Genomic DNA, 21,136 nt, shown 5'->3' with positions numbered 1-21,136 from the left:
AGCAAAAGGGAAGTTCTAAATTCATTAGTCTTCGGTATTGTGTTGATTCTGTAAAATTTATTTTAAATGAATTGAGAAAATAAAATTATTAATGGACCTAATTTCCCTTAATGAGTTATTTTCATTAGCTATTCTATTAATTAATCTGTTTGTTTACTGTAGAAATTTCTCCTATGAGTAGTCCCTTGCAGAGCTGGTGGTACTTTGTCTGTGCTGCACATTTTTTTTTTCTTATCTTTTCAGTGAAACTGGTGTTGAGGAAGATGAGGAGTTGTATGATTGTGTCTATGGAGAAGATGAAGGTGGGGAAGTTTATGAAGACCTAATGAAAGATGAAGCAGCACAGCAACCTGTATGTTTTCCAGTTCCTAGCTGCTTTGGAACAATAGCAGTTAACTTGTTGAAAGTTGAAATGATGTCTTTATAGATAGCTTCACTGACACTTCTGCTCAGCTGCATCCAGAGTTCTCATGTGCGGAGCATTATCTTCTATGTGAGACTTTGCAGGCTTTTTGGGAAAAGGGGAAAACATTAACTATAGTAAGCTTAAAAAAAGTGATTTTTAAATGAAATACAATAATTACTTTGATAGTTTTGAGTAGTAAAATTTACCAGCTATTTGAAGAACAGTTAATTGAATTGCTTGCTTGAAAATGTCCTACCTTCAAATTTGTTATAATTTTGTGAAATTCTTGTGTATAATATTATTATTTCAGCCATAGTTTAGGTGACTAGCCTAACAAAGACAACTGAGAATTGCTTCAAATTAATGAATTTATCCAACCGTGTAGGTTTATGTTGCAAAGTAAACTATTCCACTAAGTTTTCCCTAGGTGTAGCTGAACTCCAGAGGCAGCTTTTCTTACCTGTACTGGTATCACACATTATTTCTTATTCCCTCTTTCCTTTTGTTTATTGCATTCAAATTCTAGATGTTTGCAGTGTGGATAGAAAAATTGGTATGTCAATTTCTGCCAAAAGTGTCTCTGTTAGTGATCTCTCTGGGTTAGGTGAGTTCAAAACTGAAGTGAATGGAATGTCAGGGTTTGTTTGCATCGCTCATATAAGTACTGATGAACAACAAATGCCCAAGTTTTGCAAATGGATATAAACTATTGGGTACAGCAACTTCTGTAATGGGGCAAATATGCAAACATTTTTTGGACAGTATTGAGCTAAAGGTAAAAAATAGCTGAAAGTCTAAATAATGTCAAATTCTAATACTCATAGAAAATAATTACCTACAGTTAACTGTGACAGTATCTCCTTCCCTGTACAAAAGAATTTGGGAATACATTTGAGACGAGGGTGACCATGATGATGCTCACAAGGCACAATTCTTCTGATAAGACTGCATTTTTGCAAAATGGTTACTTGTGTCTGCATCTGATAAAGACAGAACCTTACTGTTCATTGTGGGAAAATGAAGAACTGCACAAATTGGGTTTTCAGGAGTAGTTTCTGAAATGTTAAAATTTCTGTCTAGAAATTCTGCCATTCCTAGAAAAAGTCTTTTGCTCAAAAGCGAAAGGTAATTTTTCTGAATGGAAAGAACTAGAGTGCTAAACTTCTACTCCTGACTCTCTGTATCTGAACATCATCTAGTTATCTGGTCTGTATGCAGCACAGGAATTCTCTACATTGGATGAAAATAAGTAAGATACAACCAGGGATATGCTGAGGGGTGCTGCAAATTGATAAATAGGCTTCAGAAAGTATGTTGTAGTTCTATTGCTTGTTAAGATGCTGCTTCTTGTTGTTGGAGAAAACATTTTGGATTAGTCACTGCTTCTAACTGCAAGAGCCCATCCAGTTACTGTGTCAAACTCCACGCTGACCTCTTAATATCTCCAGAGCTTCTGTGCATTTGTTCCATATCATCTTCCAGTTATTTACTCTTCTATTTGAAATAGGATTTACAGCATTACAGCTTCAATAAAATCCTATCTTGGGTAAGAGTGCTTGTAAACTATTTTTATAGAGTCATGTAATTACTGATAATTACTTCCATGTCCTATGAGTCTGGTGGTTTACATGAAAAATCCAGGGTCTTGTTGGAGGCACACACATGCATATGCAACAGCTGAACTTTGAGGTCACTGCACTTCCTGATCTGAGGACATACTTCTGTTGAGTCTGAAGAGAAGGCTCCCCTTGAGAAATAAAAGGGGAAAAACTGTAAATAAGTACAAGGATTATACTGAATCCAATATTTATGGCAATGCAAAGTTGCTTATGTGATTTAGCCCCATTAAGTTTAATAGAATTATTAACTGCTGGGTATTTAAAATAAGATTTCTCAGTCTGGATGTAAATTAAATGTGACCTTGTATTTCAGCTTCCAGTGTACATGCTGATACTTCAGTGTTTTATGTCTAAACATTAATTTTTCATAATATTACTTTGATTTTGATTTTACTAAAGTCATCAGCTAATTGAACATTAAAATATTCTTGGTTGTTTCTGTCATCTTTGGAGGCTGCAGTACTCAGAAATTCAGGAAGCAGTTATCCTAATTTAGTAATTCTAAACAAATAAAACCATTTGTTATCCTTTAGGTGCCTGTTAATGACTTAACTTGACTCCATTGTAATTGCAGAAATGTCCTGAAAATGACATAAGAAGCTGTTGTCTTGCTGAAATAAAGCAAACTGAAGAGAAGTATACTGAAACCCTGGAATCAATTGAGAAAGTAAGATGCTGCTTACAGACTTGTAACATGCATTTTTATAGCAGTCTAGAACGTAAATTAAAATAGTCAATGTGTATATAATTTCTTTCAGTTTTTCATGGTGCCATTGAAGAGATTTCTGTCAGCATCAGAGTTTGATACTGTTTTCATCAACATTCCTGTGAGTAATTACATATTTAATGAACAGACATGAGGTTCATAGCTGATTGTGATATATTGGTGTTACGTGGTGTTACACACAAAATGATTATTTGAATTACAATGCATGGTGTGTTTATGTGGATATTAGTTCGTTAAAAAAGATGTACACTACCAATTTTTTTTTTCTGCTTGAGGGAATAAGGTAAGTTAAAGAGGATTAGCATATGAGATAGTGAATTGTTATAAACTGCAGTATTTTTAATCTTTAAAAGCTAATAATTTCTAGAAATGGATTCTCTTCTAATAAATGCTGTTATTTTAATGATGGTACAAAGTTGTAACTGCTAAGTTACCTATTGCTATGTACTGGCTATCTGTAGCTGCTCTGCAATTCCTTGTAGCTGCCCTGGGTCCTGCATCATTGAACACACTCAGTTTAGGACTCAGAATCTGGTGCTGGAAAGGATAAGGAAATCCTCTGTGAATCATCTAGGAAACCTCCTATTTGACTGAAACAATAGTGGTACCTGTGATTGCTGCTTTGTGTCATTTATTTTCAGCTTAATCAAAACAGTATGACAGTTTACATGTATTTTTAGTTGATAAGAGATCAGCCTGTCTTTAGTCTGTCTAACTTTAAAGGAAGACATCAGAAATGGTCTGAAGCCTCTCTTAACACAGACAAATGAAAGCAATGTTCTTTTATGAGGCCTTTTTAAAGAAAGGGTCCCCACAGTGTGGCCCGTGAGCCACATCAAACTGTTACTGCTTGTTAAATATCACCTCTGGTTTGGCCATATATGGTGTGTCCAACAGGCTCTCAGGTTATAGGAGGAGGTGTTGGGGATTTTATTCTATTCTGTGAGAACCTGGCCTGTCTGTAAAAATGCTTTGGTTGCTGTTCCAGCATCATCCTGATAGAACGTAAGTGCTGACACTTACTATGCAGATGATACCTGACCCCTTGCCATATTTTTCCCTCAGTGAAGTTTTCACTCTGCCCCTTGATTGCCGTTGTGTCCTCCACTTTGAATATTAGTCCAAAACATTCTCACAGATATCAGTAACTAACTTAGCTTCTTGAATTACATCAGCTCCCACAGAGATTGCTTTGCTTTTGAAAACAAATCTATATTCTGTCCTGCATTTGTGTTTCTTACTTATTGCAAATAAAGCCATGATGTGCCCTACCTAAGTTACTGTAGACCTTTCCTAAGGCTCTGTGTGCCCAGGCACATTGACTTTTGTTGAAAGACCTAATTCCAGTCAATGGAAACACTGCACAAGGGTACAGAAAGAGCTTGAATGCTTTGTAAGCACAGGCAGGGAGGTCAGCCCATTCACTATTAGTTAAAGGATTGCATGGGATCACAGAAGATTAAAAAGAATGAAACCTGTGTATTTTAGACTAGACAGACACATAGTAAGCTTATATTTCAATTGTTTTGTATTGCTTTTTGTTACCAGCATTCAGTATTCTGCTGTTGGAAGATGCTGCTTATTCCCAACTCCAGGAGCATTTCATAAGCATCCAATAACCTTAAAAGAAATACAGGACTTGCCTAAGCCAAAAATATTTGCAAATGCTTTGTCTGCTCAGACCTTGTCTGTGTGGCAGTTCCTCAGCAGGAAGGCTGGAGGGCAGTGGAAGCTTGCTTTAAACTAAAAATAGCTGTTACACAGAGCTCTGCAGCAAAGTGAGATGTGAAGAGCAAGTGCTGTGTTCTCAGAACAGAATGGATTTTCTTCTGTTAAGGGGTTGTGGTGAAGGATTGTTTCCTTAGGGTGATGTTATATTCCTTAAATAGAGTCTAAAAGAGGCTTGCTGATACCAAAATACTTCATTTTGAAGAAAAAAAGCAATTACCCCAAATTACTCACCAGTCTAAAGAGAGTGCCTTTCATTGGCAGACGTAAATAGAAGTTCTGTTTTTTAAAGTGAGTGTATGGCTTTATATTTGCATCTGTATACGTCTGTCTATATTGTGTATATATGCATTTGTATGTACATCTATGTGTGCACCCACATATAAATGCACTTATAGGTGTACCTGTGCATGCCTGTGAATTCTATATATGGACATACAGAAAGAGATGGAAGTATGTGTAACAGACACTGAAGTGTTGGAATATTTGTTAACTTCAAATGATGTTAACATTAGTTTAATTTAAAACTTGATTTGAATTAGAGATGGCAACCCAAAAAAGACTCATTGTTCCCTTAGCATTAAGCTGTTTTTCAGGGGTATTGCTTAGCTGAGTCCCTGTGTACTCCTTAGAAAAAGTGCTCCTGTTCCAAATACATTAATTGGGAAGCATTTCTGTAGTAATGTCTGTGTACTGCAACTTAAGATTTGGAGGATAAGGCCATACAGTTGCTAGCAACTAAATTTGATCTGTTTCAAGATTCTGCATCCTCATCAGTGAGGTGATTGACCTTGTATGTACTGTTAGTTTTCATCATGTGAAGTGAAATGTTTTAACTCAATTCACGAATCAATGTTGAATACTATTTTTGTAGTGTATAATTTCTTGAATTAAATCACCTTCAGTGACTTACTCTGTTAAACAGTCTTGTTTTTCATTCCAATGCTCTGTGTACTACTTACAGTTATCCAGATTTCAAAATTTCTTAACCTGTTTTGACTTAATTTGTTATGAATTCTCTGACAGTGTCTATACAGTGTTTAAGCTGATGCAGTCTCCTATAGTTTCTGTATGATGGTGTATAAGTAAGGAGTTGCAACAGTAATCAAAGAGCAAATATTTCTGCAATATTTTCTCTCAGACATTAGCTGTGTGCTGTATTGGGAAACTCATTATGACTGCAGTTAATTTAGCATTAGGACATCACTAATCGACCAATGTAATGTACAGAACTAATTTTTCACAGCTCAGGGACAAGAATCATTACTTCAGCGGGTCACTAAAGCATTTACTTGACTTGCTTGATTTTAAAATTATCATTATAAAATAAAGGTGAATTAACAGCGCACGTTCCAAGCTAGAATGAATTAGTCTCTAATAGGTAGTTCTTGGAGTTTAGTTGTTCTTGTTGCACTCTAAGGGAAGATGTGCCAAACCTTGAAATTAGATTCTACTCTCAAATAATCTGCTCTCCAATTTATTGAAATCAATGAGTCAAACATAAAATAATTTATTTTTATATTCAAAGCTTTAAGCCATTTTGTTTTTACAAAGCTGTTCCCCTCCCCATTACTGTTTTTAAGGATTTGGTGAAAATTCACAGGAATCTAACACAGGACATCAATGATTCCATTGTTAACAAAAATGATCAGAACCTATATCAAATATTTATTAACTACAAGGAAAGGTAAGATTTAAGGATTCTTACTAATTGTGCTGATATGTGCTCAGTTTGGTATTTTACTGTATTTTTATTTGATGAATATTTCTGAAACAGGGTTAAGTTCAAAGTAGCAAGCTAGTTTTGGTGTTTTGAGGGAGAAGTCAAAATGCCACCTATTGTTTTATGAGCCCTCACTCTTGTTAGCCCAGCTTTGCCAATATTTCTACTTAGACAGGTAACAAATATATTTTTAAGGAAACTTAAATTTTACACAGCATTTTTTTCATGCATATAATGCTGGCATTATGTACTGTTTAGGAGATAAAATAAATGATACTTATTAGGGATGTTTCAGATTCAAGAACACAAAAGGTCATAACTGGAAAGAAGAGGCAGCATATGCAAAAGAGAAGAGAGAAGAGACTATGGTCTTGCTTTACCCTGAGTCAGAGGTGTGATAGTAAAGCAAACACCCTTTGCCTTCAAGCTTTGAAAAGCAGCCAAGCTGATAACAGGATAGCTGTGGCAATATGCCACACCCTGTGGGCTAATTGCCAATTTTTTACCCACCTTTTCATATTGTTCCTTCTGCCAGCTCTGAACTCAACTCTGTTGGACTCACCAAATGAATTTATACGCCTGTGGTACTTGGCTGAAAACCCTTGTTCTGTTGGCTACATTGCTGACCTACCTTAAAGTAACCTTTGGGATTTGGTTGAAAATGAAGTCATTCTGGGAGGAGAGTCAGACTTGAGGGAGCTAACTGGGTTTGCTTCAGGGTGAAGGAGGATTACTGCAGTAATAATTAGTGTGTGAGAAATTGGACAGCAGCATCCCAAGAATGCTGGATGGGACAGTTTTCCAAGGGAGGAGGGTGTCCCAAACTGCCCAGAAACAGTCCTGCCTTCAGAGACCCTCTGTCTCAGCTTCTGGTTTGGAGCAGCACGCAGTTATTTCCCAGGCTGTTACACTTTCTGCTGCTGTAGGAGGGAATCAGGGGACAAGGAGTTGTTCTGGGAAATGCTTATCTTTCTAAAGTTGTTCTGAAATGTGAAAAGAGGAACAAAGGACGCTGAGAAGAAATACCAAGTTGATATTACTGTAAAAAGGGAACAGATGTTGATGCAGTGTCAGAACCATACAGTGGTTAAAAGTAATCCAAAATGGTAAGTTTTAAATCATTGTCATCACCTTATTGTGAAAAAAAGAATTAAATAAAAGGGTAAAGGTTAGGTGAGAGAAAAATAAATTTAGGACACTTAGTTGAAGGCTCATGGGAATCCACCAAAAAAGGTTTGAAGCATACAGAAGAAATCACCTCAAGAAATAGATGAAAAGGTGAAAGAAAGGAGCACTCTTGGCACTGGGACTAGCAGAAAGAAGCACTCCACAGGGAGAGGCAAGAAATTCCTGTTGTAAAACCTGGCTTCTTCAGGAAGCATTGCTTCACTTGACATCTATTGAAAATTTCTTGAGATTTCATACACTATTATTTTGATCTGAGAGCTTAGACCTGATAGAAAATGTTGGTGATAGATGAGTATGGATAACCTACAAGTTCTTTAAAGGATGGCTGTAATTAATGCTGTTAGGCCTGTGCTCCAGGACTTACTCATTACAACCATGGAAGTCTACATTGCTGTAAACACTCTAGACTGTTGTGTTCAACAGAAAATTTGCTGCTTTTTCTTGAATCCTGGATTTATCAGAACATATTTATGTACAGTTAACTATTAAAGGAAAATGCAATGGTTTTAGACTATTTTGAAAGTAGAGCAAAACTGTTCTCCTGGATAGTATTCATTCATTCATGTTGTCCATTGAACACATGCTTAAATTCTACCCTATACAAGCAGTGCTTGTATAGGCACTGCTCCTTTTGAAACAAGGATTGTGGAAAAAATGATCAAGGGTTGTTCTTAAATAAATAAATGTTCCTTTCATTCTTTCTCTTGCTTTGATTTAGGTTGGTTATTTATGGACAGTACTGCAGTCAAGTGGAGATAGCAATATCGTGCTTAGACAATATCTCTAAGACAAAAGAAGACGTTAAATTGAAGTTAGAGGTATCAGTATTTTTTAACATGTATATATATGTATGCACCTTATACCATGTATTTCTGTGACTATGTGCTGCTTTCATTGAAGTCAAACCTTTATGATGATGAAACTATCTGGACTGATGAGTCTGTGTTTCCCTTCATTCTTTTGGAGTCTCTGATCAAATGAAAATGTGCTGCATGCACTAAAGTGTACCTGCTGATCCTGAAGTGAAGGGAGCTTTGCCCCTGACATTAGCAGAGTTAGTGTTTTCTCTCAGGATGTGACCATCAGTGGTACCCTTCCATTTATCAGTGTGTCTCAGCTGGAACACAGAGTTGCAGGATTAACAGGCTGGGAGGGACCTGTAGGCTGCCCAGGCCCTTGTCCCGTGGCCTCAGGGTTGTCTGCCTTGACCCCGTGGTGCTTTCTGCAGAGCTGCTGCCCGTCTGCTGAGCCCTCAGGGTCAGCGTGTCCCTGGCTGGTGCCTGTGGGGTGAGGGATGCCGCCTTTGCCTTGCTGCCTTCGTGTGAGGCTTGTGCTGAGCCTGCCCCGAGCGGTGCCAGCTGCACCCTGGGCTGTGCTGCCTGCAGCCCTGCTGGGCTGTCCTGGGTCTTCTGCTGCTCATCATTGCCAATGCCACTGAAGGGTAGGGGGCCTTGGACGGAGCCCTGAGGAGCTCTGGTTGCAGTTGTCCCTCAGGTGGTGCAGGAAACATCAATCACTGCACTTTTTGCACCTCATAATTCAGTCAGTTTCTTATAGACCTAGAGCATAACATCCCAACCTGGATATTACTCTACTGTGAGAGATGAAGCCATGGAAAATTCAAGGCAGACTGTCCCCACCCATTTACAGATCCAGTCACTTAGGTCAGGTATTAACTTGTGGTAAATCCATGTTGGATATTCCCATATGGCTTCCTCATGTGCCCACATATTGATGCCAAGAGGACTTGCTCCACAATTTTTGCAGTGAAGTGCTGAAGTGAGACTGACTGACCTGTAGTTTTCATGATTGCCTTTTGGGGTTTTTTTGCCCCATAGGAAAATATTTTTTTTAGTTGTAATGAAGGCCTAGTTTCTGTTGCCTTTTTTCTACTCTTTTATGAATGTTGAAACATCTGAGAACATGTGACTAAATGCAGATTACTTTCGCTTTTTTTGGTTTTGCCTTATCAACTGTTTTTCTTCATTTTGTTGCTAGTATTTATCACAAGCTTAAGATAGTTGCTTCTAGGTCACTGAGTTTTCATATGTATCACTTGAATAGGTTTATTTTCTAGCCCTATTGTCTTATTCTTTCTTCTGCTTTGAACTAGGAATGTTCCAAGAGGGCCAATAATGGGAAATTTACATTGCGGGATCTCCTAGTGGTTCCAATGCAAAGAGTGCTGAAATATCACCTACTGCTCCAGGTATTTTATTTTTGAAATTTAAGGGGGCTGAGAGAAAAACTGTGGTTGTTTATCATCAGCGGGTTGTAAAAATGAAAGCCAAATGTCTTTATCAAAGGAAGGTGATTGATGCTTCCCTGGATTTGTTAAGAAATAAAACTCAGTCAAGTGCAGGGTTTCTCCCAGAGATAATTCCTTAGAGCTAAAGCATATCTGGGGAAAATAAAATAAAACATGATTGTTTCCTCAGTCTCTGGACCTTTTATTGTTGGTGTGTTTAAATTGGTTAGTAGTACCAAACCATAAGCATGGTACTTGGAAATGTGAACCATTACCCTCCAAAAGAGGAAGCTGGGCCATACATACAGCATACTTTTAAGATACTACTTTGCTGTCATAAATTGCAATTAAGCCATATTTATTTTGAAATGCTTCTTGTTATAACCCACAAAGCATTAGCTTTTGCAGTTAGTCCTGTAATAAGGGTGGAGAGTCTTATAAATTTAATTTGATAGCTGTGCCAGGAGACTCATTAGTTCAGCTGAGAAGAAATGTATTACTATATTAGACTGTCAACCTGCTGATGCTTGTAAAATGTCATTTTAAAAAGATCTACTACTTATATATGGAGCATAATTTTTACTCTGCAGAACAACATACATTTTGTAATATCAAATTTTTGAAATACTTCTGTAAATGAGTCATCAATATTTTGATCAATGCAAAATTGGAAAAAAAGCAAAATTAATGGTACAACTTCTTAAAAAAAACTTATGAGATACGACTCATGATTTTATAGTCAACCTGTATATTGTGGAAAGATGATATACAATGTCACTATGCTCTGTGTAACAATATCTGTTGTACAAGAAAAATATTTTAGACTTGGAAAGAAAATGAGTGAATTATTAGAATTGCAATGCAAATATAAGTACTAATTATTATTAATTGTAATATGAGTATTAGAAATACTGTTCAATTTCTTATGATTTTACTAAGTTATCTGAGCTGAAATGTATAATTATTGCCTCAAATTATAAAGAAGAAATGGCCTGTTTCCCCAAGAGGTTGTTATTCTGCTTCATAAGGCCCCAAAAAGACTCAGTATTTTCCATATAGGAAGTGGTTAAAAGAGTTCTTTGAACATGTAAACTTGATTTCAGTATGTTTTTTGAGTCAGCTTCCTCTTAGGTATGATGAGACAGTGACTTTTAAGCTGTGCACACTTCAGCTGAAATTTTACTGCCAGCCTGGATCCTTGTCTGTGGAAAAGTGTATGCTTTGGAATAGGATGAAATACCATATAGCAATGTGTAAATGAACCTGAATGTTGTTTACCTAGGCTTCCAGCATGCACATACAGTAATGATCTGATTTGGCAAGTTTTAAGTGCTAGACAGACCAAATTCACTTATTGTGATGGTTCATTAGCAGCTCAAGTCAGTGTTTAGGCTGTGCAGCAATGATTCCTAAACCCTTGCCAATTAACTGTTTGCAATAGTCCCCACTCACTGATAGGCTGCTCACTCTGGGCATGAAAATGCCTATTCTTGGGCTGTGTTTTCTGGCTTTGGCTTCTGTATTTTTTGGGGGTGAGGATGAGCAATGATGATTTCAATTTATAAAAATGACAAACAGTGGGTGGAAAGTTTTAACTGCTGTGTCCACAGGAGCTGGTAAAGCACACTACTGATGCCATGGAGAAGGCAAATCTAAGACTGGCACTTGATGCAATGAAGGTGAGTAAGGCAGTGAAGTATAGATGTCTGTTGGTGGTTAGAATAGTAGCTCAGAATTTTATTTCCTGGAGGAGATCATGTTCTTCACAACATTTCAAACATGTTTTCACAGGTTCCTGTGAGCTTTGTATGTCATGGCAAGTATAAAGTTGAGGGTTTTGCTCAAGTCTGGGAAACAAGTTCAGTAGTTTTCTGCAGAGGGCTTGTGAAATGGAACTTCCTCATTTTGGGTTACTTTTGCATCTGCTGAAAAACAGGTGTTTGTCATGTTGATCTTGCTTCTGAAATTTAGGAGTATTTCTACTACTGTAAGTCAATTTCAATCAAGATCAGTAATTTCCCTGAGAGATGGAGAGCTGTCTTTGTTTACAAGACCTTTTTATGTCATCTTAATATGATCTCTCTGGCATTACCTTTGAAAGCAATAGTCTCTTTCTGGAGGTAAGGTACCTGTCACTGTAGATTCACCTGCAAGTGGTACAAACAAATGCTTTATAGAATAACTGTGCTGCCTTGTGAATAAGGTAATATATTATGTGCTTTGCACAGCTTCAGAAGCAAAGCACGGCTCTGCTTCAGTTGCCTTCATGGCGTGAATGGTGACATTCATGTGCTGGAATTGGGAAGGTTTTTCTGTTCTCTGTGGAGAAAGGAGCCAACATGACATAAATTATATCTCCTGTTGTAAGCTGTATGGTCCACAGTAGATGCTGAAGTCAGACTAAGTTAGTTTTGGGTCACACAGCTGTCTCATATTTTGTGGCTGCCTTGAATGCCTGGAATACAAACCAGCTCACAAATGAGATTTTTAGTTCCCTTTTTTTGTTGCCCATTTTTGTGCAGTGAATGTAGAGGGATGGGCACCATGATAATTTCCCTCGGAGAGGTGCCTGAAAAGAAGTGGCACAATGTTCATCCATCTAGTGGCAGGCCATGCATCCTGGTTGCTGCTAATTGGCTTGGAAAATAACTCTGCTTTATATTTAACCCTGCTTTTTCTTTCCAGTTTGCTGGTTTTCTTCATTGTTGGTGTCTGTTGGATGTAAAAATCAAAGAAATCACCTGCCAGAGTGGCTGTGGCAGATATGCACTGACTGGCAGGCTGTAACCAAACAAAATACCACAAATTCTCACCCCCAGCCCCTCCAAACCCACAAACCCCTGAGATATGAGTGTCTTTCCTTAAGGTTGCAGCATTGTTCCCATTCTGATTTACTGTAGCCCCTGGTACTGTAGTAAAAATAACAGTGTAGCACTGTGTTTAGGTTCGAAAAACCCCGGTGTCTCTCACCAAGAGAGACAAAAAGAAAATGTCTTTGGAAAAACTGCTAGCAAAGGGGTACTGCCCCCCAGGAAAGAAAACTCTTGGAAGGATGATGCTGTTGGATTTCTTTTGGCAGCAAAAAAGGAGGTTATTTAATTGCTAACCCAAGCCATTTTAAGAATGACGTGAATGTATCCTGCACAGATCCATTTGGGAAGCTAACATAATGACTGCAGCTATTCATAGATTTTGATTAAAAACATCTTGGGGAGAAGATGTGTTTTCCTCCCACCCTCCAAATTTGTGACCATACTGAAGGGATACTGTGAAAGCAAGTTAGGAAGATCAGAATGCCTTCTCCAACTGCTGCTCTCAGCATTCCTGACCCTACCAGTTATCTCTTCTGCTCATTCCTTATCTCTAGCCATAAACACAGAAGCCCCAGCAAATTGTCACTATTACTCAGGCATCTTCAGAGCATTTTAAAGGCCTTAGTGAAATGTGTACAGTACATGTTCTGGTAAAGGGCACAATAATGATCTCACCCTGTGACTTCAGGTAGTATATCCCTTCAAAAGCCCCTTTTAAAATCTGCTGTGTAATGGCTTCTCTCTGCTGTGCAGCAGTGAGAGCAAGATCCCCCTACTGGGGCTGTAGCTTATAAGCACCCAGGTTTATGATTCATTTACACCTTGCATTCTGCTTTTCAGCTGCCTTATAGATGTTTTCTGCTATGTTCTCTATTTATCTTCTATTTACCTCCGAGGTTGGATGTTGAGTGCTTTTTCAGTAGTGAGCTGCATGAATTATGTTTCCATCTTTAATCTTGAAAATAAAAGACTAAGGAAATTCAGAAAAAACAAGCTCTTTTTAAGAATTCATTACTTGTTTCCCTCTTTCTTGATAGTAAGTTCATGTTTCAATAGATATCATGAAGAACGTTGTAACTATTATTAACAAATGCAGACACTTTTTTCCTTCTTTATTTAGGCATACATATTGTTAATTCTTAAACATCCAAGAGATTTTCAAATAAAATTACTAAATATGTAGATAAGACAAAGATAAAATTAGAAATAAACTTGTCAAAATAATCCATTACAGCAGTCTGTTATAGAGAAGTTATTATTTTCCTCTCTTTTGCTGTTGATACTCTAGGACTTGGCTCAATATGTAAATGAAGTAAAGAGAGATAATGAAACACTTCGGGAAATTAGACAATTTCAACTATCAATAGAGAATTTGGTATGTGATTTTTTAATTTACATATAATTTTAAAATCACTTTTGATCAAACATATTGATGTATTTTATCCTCATTTCATAGGATTTTATAATATTCTTGGTAATATTTAAGTAGAAGTATGTTTTGCTTGGTTTAGAATTCTATTAAAGTACATAAATCTCACTGTTCTGCATGTTGGTAGTTAAATATGTTTGTAAGTGTACAGTGACTCTCAGATGTTTCTGTAGTGGGAAAACCTTTCCCATTTGAAGACCAAGATGAATGGGCTGATTCTTTATAGTATTTAGTGTATGTTAGTAAGGAAAAGATGTTTCCTGGTCTGAGAAGTCCTTTATGGGAGTAAAAGGAGTGAGTGGTCTAACATTTGAATGTGTTGCTGTCTTCACACTGTTGCTGTATGGAATCATACATTTTACTTCTATTTCAGAACCATTCCCTCTTACAATATGGCAGACCTCAAGGTGATGGGGAAATACGGATAACAACATTAGACAAACGTGCAAGGCAAGACAGGTGATGGCATAACTTGTGGTGTTGGCTATTGAAACCTGTGAAGTAACTCTTGCTAGATTGGAGGTTGGCTCACTGATTCTTGGGGGCTTTCCATTCCACTGGGCATTCACAGAATCTGTCTGCCACTGTGAATGTGCAAAGTGATGAATGGAAAATTAGTTATTGTGTTATTGTCTGAGATCACTAAGTCCCTTACAGGGAGTTGGTCTTAAGCAAAAGTACTTTAAATGTTGGTTTTATTAGCCAGTAGTTTAGTTCTTCATCTTCAAAATTTTAAGTGCCACTGGCAAAAGTGTGTAAATTAGGACTTTCTGGTGTTAGCTTTCTGGAGTGATTTTAACCATCTCTGTATTGTATTTTCATAGGCATATCTTCTTGTTTGATCTAGCTGTCATTGTTTGTAAACGGAGAGGCGATAATTATGAAATGAAGGAAATAATAGATCTTCAGAAATACAAAATTACAAACAACCCTACTACTGATAAAGAAAATAAGAAGGTAAATATTTGTTGTTAATTCGTGTAAAATGTTTACTTTTAGCAAGAATTTGAAGCATTTTGTGGGAGTTCAAAATGTAAGTACAATTTCTTTAAGATGCTTTTCATTTTAAATATAAGCTGGCGTGAATATTTAGATTTCAACTTTGTTTATTTTGAGGTAATTTAAATGTTCGAGTAAGTCATTCTAAGGGAACACAATGAAGTAGTCTTACTGTTCCCAAAATTAATGAATTAAGGAATATACAAATGCTTTGTTATTTTTTTTAGGTTTTTTTTCCTTCTTTGTTCTTCACAACTGATGACTTTTGTATTCCCAATCTTCTTATGCAGTGGTCTTATGGCTTCTACCTCATTCATATCCAAGGTGAAAATGGTTTAGAAGTTTATTGCAAAACTAAAGACTTAAAGAAAAAATGGCTTGAACAGTTTCAGATGGCTCTGTAAGTATATTTTTATTAAGATAGAATCACATTCATCATTCATGTAAGAATTTTGCTTAAACTATACTGAAATTTTTTCATGTTTTAATACAGTCTAGTTATCTATTTTATTTGATATTCTGAGAAACAACTGATTGACATCTTCATCAACAGTATTTCCCTGAAATTCCTCTTGGAAAAGGAAGAGGGCACTGTAGGCTATGCAGTATTTTCCAACCTTGATGCTGAAACTGTTGTAGTAATGCAGTCTTAAGCAGCCATGAAGAAATAATAATTATATTAACAATAAATATCAGAACAGTGACATTTTTCCTATCCCATTTTAATTTTGACTAATTGAAGTATGTTTTTGAAAGGTGATGCTGGTGGTTTGGGAGGGGATGCTGGCATCTTTCCTAGGAGGTTTTATCTAATTTATTAGTTAGCAGCTGAATCAAGTTGCTTGGCATATTAGATTTAGTTTCAAAAGGCTGATTTCCTTTGTATGTTTTAAAGTGAGAGGAGGTTGCTTTAGACTTCTTGAAAAGTAAGTGTTCAGTTGCAGCACTGCAGATTACATTATTGTTATGCAGCATGAACTTTATTTCCATTTCTGATTCTTGTCAGAAAGACAAACATGATTATTGACACTTTGGGTATTGTGATTAAATTTAAAGCACGCACAAGGGATTTGGATGACAGGTAATGCTTGCTTTATGGAAAGAAAAAGTGTGAGGGGGAGTGAGAGGCTCCTAGTGAACACAGCATTAGCAATGGTGGGTTTGGACATGGTTGTAAAGGGGTGTGGATTCAGGAAAAAGGCTATTGTGAGCTGAATTGAGTGAAACCTCCTCAAAAATTATGTATAAATTTTTAAAAAACCTCAGTATGATGAGTGTTAATGATTTAACAGAAATATATGGAAGGAGAAGCTGAGCTGTACAGATACAATAAAGCCTGTTTACTAGATTTCCCATCTTGCTGATTTTTATTGAAGCAAAAATGACATGTGTTTTGGCAAAAATTTCTGGGTGGCGTAATTGGGGATGGAAGGAAGTATTTATTTTCATGTCTACCTCTTTCTGTCCCTCTGCTCTCCCTGCTGTGCTTTGTGTAATATCATAATTATATTTACTTAACATGTGTGTGAGAAGTGAGGCACTCAGACTTATCAGCTTCAGCAATGTGACTCTTCATCACTCTTTAGGCATCCTGGCCCAGTGCCCCAAAAAACCAAATAAAGCAGAAGTCAGGCAAGGAGCTAAGAAGAGTGGGAAGAGCGCTATGAATTTTTTTTTTTTTTAACCAATTCTTCCCAGCCATGTCTATGGTTGTGTGCAGGACCATTCTCCCCTGCCCCTCCTGGTGTTGCTGTGTGAGTGCAGCTCTGCCCTCATTCAGTGCTGGGCACCAGCCAGCACTGCTCAGCTGTTGGCAATGTGCCTCTGTCACAGGGGTTGTGGCTGCTGCTGGCCCGTGGGAGCAGAGCAGGTGGAACCTCTGTGCTTGGCAAGTGCTGCTCTTTCCTCTCTGGCAGATAGACTTGGTCTTTGAAAATGGGTGGTGGTGCCTTGCATGGATGTTTGTCTTTCTTGTAAAGCCACACCTCTAGTTTAACCTCTGTCTGTGTGGTTAAGGCACTGGGGCTGGAGCAGCAGCATCAGGGCTGAGGGGCAACATGGTGCAATGGCATTATTGCTTTATCCTTTTTGGAGTTCTCATTGCTTATCCCCAACTCTGTTACATGGGCTTGACTTCACTGCATGTTTCCCTCAGCATCTCTCCCAAAACATTCCTTGGTGCATGCAGCAATGATGATCTTCTAGTGCATGGTTAGACACAAGAGTTGGTATTTAGGAACAAACCAAGCTGAATGTGTGGAATGGTCTCTCCATTGGTTTCATTTGTAGTTTTCAGGGTTCTCATTGTCTACTGTATAGATTTTTTAAAAGATTTTTTAGATATTTTTCTGTTCTGAAACGTAGCTGTGATTGAAATTGTGCTCTTATTCATTGCATTCAATATAATTACTACTTCCATGGGCAAAATGCTTCTCATTACTTAAAATTTTACAAGACTGCAAACCCAGCACAATTCAAGGGGTGAATAACTTTGGGTTTTGATTATCAGAAGTGATATTGTTTACTGAGTTCCAGACAGAAATTTCAATGCCTTTGGGATAGCAGTGTGTTGATCTACTACTTTGTAGTTTGTGCAAGTGTTAATCGAAGAACATAATAAGAGAACAAACTAGGATCTCTCTTATTATTTTTAAAGTAAAAATTAACCTTGTTGCTACTAGAACAGACTAAAAGGCATAATTATTTCAGCTAGGCTGTAATTTCTCTTTTTGAGGGGGGGAATGTAGATGTTTATACTGGTGTATGAAACAGTGATGATAGTTTAGTTGCTGAAAAAGCACTATTGTTGAGATGCTGGTGTTATTGAAATTCCCCAGATATGGGGAATTTATTGATGAAGTATGAAATAGAGGAGAACACTGCTTTGCTGGCTGGACTTGATTTAGGTGCAGAGGGCAGGAATACATTAGGCATACTTGGTATGGAAAATCCCTAAAGGAAGGCTTGATGAAACCCCAGTGCTCTTTCCAGAGTGTTACTTTTCAGAGTAGTAGATTTCTCTTGGAAAGCTAATTTCAAAAACCTGTGAAAATATTCTACCTCTTAGCCAGCTCTGTTAGTGTAGTGTGTGGTGAGTTTTGTTTTGAGGGAGGTTGAAAATGCTTGGTTGCTGGTCATAGGAAACTGAGTAAATAGTTTTTATTTATTTAATTTATTTATTGTTTTTATGGCAGCTCTGTTCCCACAGTATGTATTTGTTGTTTTCCTGAGACTGTTGCTTTATTTAGAAAATATATAATATACCAAACACCCCGATTTCTTTTTCTTCTAAGAATTTCATGGTTCTTCTTGAGGTCTCTTAATACAGCACATCCTTATACAACAATGATACTGTGGTCTGGCTGCATTGATTTTGATGCTGTTGACCTAGGCATAGTAATACTCACAGCTGCTCATTTACCTATAGATCCCCAAAAAAAGGTTTACTGTTTACAACCCAAAATTGCTGCTTCTTTTGGAGTACTGGGTTTTCTAGATCACAATAAACTGAAGCAGGACACTGGGGCAGCATAGTTAATGTTGCAGTCAAGCTCTTAAAGTGGAAACTCTTGTTGGTGGATTGGAGAAGTTTTCTTAAAGCTGTCTGTCAGAAACCACAGAGGATGTTTTAAGAGGAGCCATCATTGCCAGTGCCCGAGTTCTGCCTTGATGTGCCTCTTCTCTCACTGCTGTGAATGCACATTCTGCATGCACAGGAGGGTGTAACCTGCTTATTGCCTTGGAAGAGATGTGGGGCATAACTGTGACTGTGGCCATCTTGAGCAGTTGCTATTTTTTTCCTGCTATTTTGGTATTGTTCATAGCAGTGGATGATGCAAGGGTAAATAAGCATATTTGCAAACATAGTGCTGCAAAGACTACTGTTACCAGCCATGGAATGTTTAAATTTGGTCTAGCGTGTCAAATAGCACTAGTTTAAATGCAAAGTCATTCCATATCCAGAATAATATTGATAGAAGTGTACAGCCAAATTACTGTTCCCATTCAGCCAAATTAGAGACATCATGTATTAAACGAAAGTTTGTCACCAATGTGATAAAGTGCATAGTTTATTTGCCATAACTAGGTCATTTAAAACCTCAAAAACTCATTGTGCGAGACACAAATCTTTTATGTTTTCTAGTAGCACATCTTGTCTAATTTCTTTCCTCTCCTATTGAAAACAGCAGAAAAATCGGAACAAAGTAATATTTTCATGTTATTTGGCTTATGCTAAAAGGTGGGAGTGTTGATTGATATTTTTGTCTAGAAAGCTCTTCTACATATGCTTTTTGATTTTAAAGATAATTATTTTTATAAGTAGTTGGCAAATATTTGTGTCAATGAATTTATGCTAACCATTCTTTTTATAAAGAAAATACTGCTTGAAAGGTGAAGCGTCCCTCCTCTTTTGTATGCCTATGTATGTATTCTATTTATGTACCTCAGTTATATTGGTACTTAGTTGACTAATTACAAGGCTTAATTTCTTATTAAAGAGCAACTGCTTTTCTCATCATTGTTGGTAAGAATTTAATTCTTCTATATTCTCACGAGATGATAGAATAAATAGTGAAAGAAAATCTGTTGATTGTTGCTATATCTGTCTCATGCTGACATTTAACACTCCCTTCCATCCACTAAATACTTTGTGTGTAGTTTGTTTCTTGATCACAGCAGAGCATGAAGCAGGTGTGTTCTCCTCACCACAGCAGCAGAGATCTTTCCCATGAAAGGCTGCAGATTATATTTTCCCACTGACAATATTTGAATCCATTAGTGTAATATGACATGTAATATCTTATGCTGGTTTGTGCTGAATTTATTTTGTCATTATGTTGTCCACTTTCCTAATTTAATTAAGCCTTTCTCAACTGGGTTTTGTAATCCACTGTAAAAATGACTGTCAGCAATTTTGACTTGAGTATAGAAACATCTTACACATAAATGCAATTTAAAAAAGCATTTAAGTTGGAAGAGGTGTGTAGAGATTTTTGGCTTTAGTCTTCTGCAAGGCTTAGGTTGCTCAGGGCTGTGTTAGCTTTAGTCCTGCTGGATTTTAAGACACAGAACCAATATTGTAAAGTCTCCTGCCACAGTGTTGTAATACACCTTTTAATTAGCCTTTACTCAGCTATTGCCTTTCACAAACTGAGAAATATATGAGAAGATGTTGCAGGCAGAGGAACAGTTAAAATTTCACTTTCTGAAGTACTATGATTGTAGTTTCTGCTTTGACATAGCTGAAATAGCAATATTAATGTCATGTCTAATTAGTAATGCCTGAAAAATCAGTGGGAAACAGGTTCATTATAGTGGTTAGGGTATGCATTAATTGTATGGAGTTAATGAATCTGATTTTTCTTTTAAATAACTAAATAAAAGATGTCAGACATGAAAGCTGTACGGCCTTCACAAAGTAGTGGTTTTAGTTTTAATTACACTGTACTTTGTTTTGGGTCACTAGAGAGTTTGTGCAGCAGCTCGGGTAGCGTCTAACATGTTTTAGAAAAATTGCTGCTTCAATTCAACATAAATTCACACCTTGCAACTCAAGGGACACAGAACATATCATCTGATAGTGAGGAAATAATCCTGAGATTCATTGATGATCAAACCTGGTAAGTGTGTGAACAACAATTTAGATTGGGAAACTACATAAATTGCATCCAGAGCTCATTGGTTTTCTAAATTTTAAAGAAAACTAGTACAAGATGCAAGGTAAATGCAAAGTGTCCTCTTACCCGTTATCATTTGTATTTTCACGTTTGCTTTGCACTCTGTGACTAATGACATTGGTCAGATTCCACTGCAATAGATCTGTTCCCTCAGTTAGTGCATTAATAATGCATGTGCATTAAGCTTTCTTCTGAAAGAATATTTGAGCTCTGACATATTGAACACTGGCATATTAAATTAAAGCTTTCTTATCAGAGCATCATGAAAGCTTTAAGATGTCTGCTGCATTTTTAAAATAACCTGCAGAGGTGTTGCACTTGTACCAACCTCATACAGGTTACCAAAGCAATAAGCAAACATGTGCCTGGGGTTTTTTCATCAATAGAAGTACTGCAGTACTGCAAAAATGAATGCCAAGTTCATGTCTGTTAAAGAAGAATGCTTGCCTGTTCTTTGCTGTGACTCCAGTTGGTTTTGATCAAATGTTTTTCAGGGTTATAAGCAATCATTCACAACATATTTATAGTTATAAAATTTCTTTAGATTATTCCAGACACAGCAAGAACTGTGTGAAGAT

The 21,136-nt window shown here is 37.1% G+C and overlaps 1 protein-coding gene across 2 annotated transcripts in view; it reads left to right on the top strand.

Moving 5' to 3' along the window:
• Nucleotides 1-21,136, top strand: part of VAV3 (vav guanine nucleotide exchange factor 3) — a 148,976-nt gene that overhangs the window by 56,850 nt on the left and 70,990 nt on the right. For both annotated transcript variants that reach the window (XM_074546198.1, XM_074546197.1), the window contains exons 5-15: nt 244-352; nt 2,600-2,692; nt 2,784-2,852; nt 6,064-6,167; nt 8,110-8,209; nt 9,505-9,600; nt 11,250-11,318; nt 13,741-13,827; nt 14,255-14,340; nt 14,706-14,838; nt 15,171-15,280. In XM_074546198.1, the coding sequence (XP_074402299.1) occupies nt 244-352; nt 2,600-2,692; nt 2,784-2,852; nt 6,064-6,167; nt 8,110-8,209; nt 9,505-9,600; nt 11,250-11,318; nt 13,741-13,827; nt 14,255-14,340; nt 14,706-14,838; nt 15,171-15,280 (1,056 nt within the window). The remainder of the gene's footprint in view (nt 1-243; nt 353-2,599; nt 2,693-2,783; nt 2,853-6,063; nt 6,168-8,109; nt 8,210-9,504; nt 9,601-11,249; nt 11,319-13,740; nt 13,828-14,254; nt 14,341-14,705; nt 14,839-15,170; nt 15,281-21,136) is intronic.

This window comes from Zonotrichia albicollis, chromosome 8 (assembly GCF_047830755.1).
Source record: "Zonotrichia albicollis isolate bZonAlb1 chromosome 8, bZonAlb1.hap1, whole genome shotgun sequence".
Lineage (NCBI taxonomy): Eukaryota > Metazoa > Chordata > Aves > Passeriformes > Passerellidae > Zonotrichia > Zonotrichia albicollis.
Note: the sequence above shows the minus strand (reverse complement) of the source record. Positions and strands in the feature narration are given on the sequence as shown.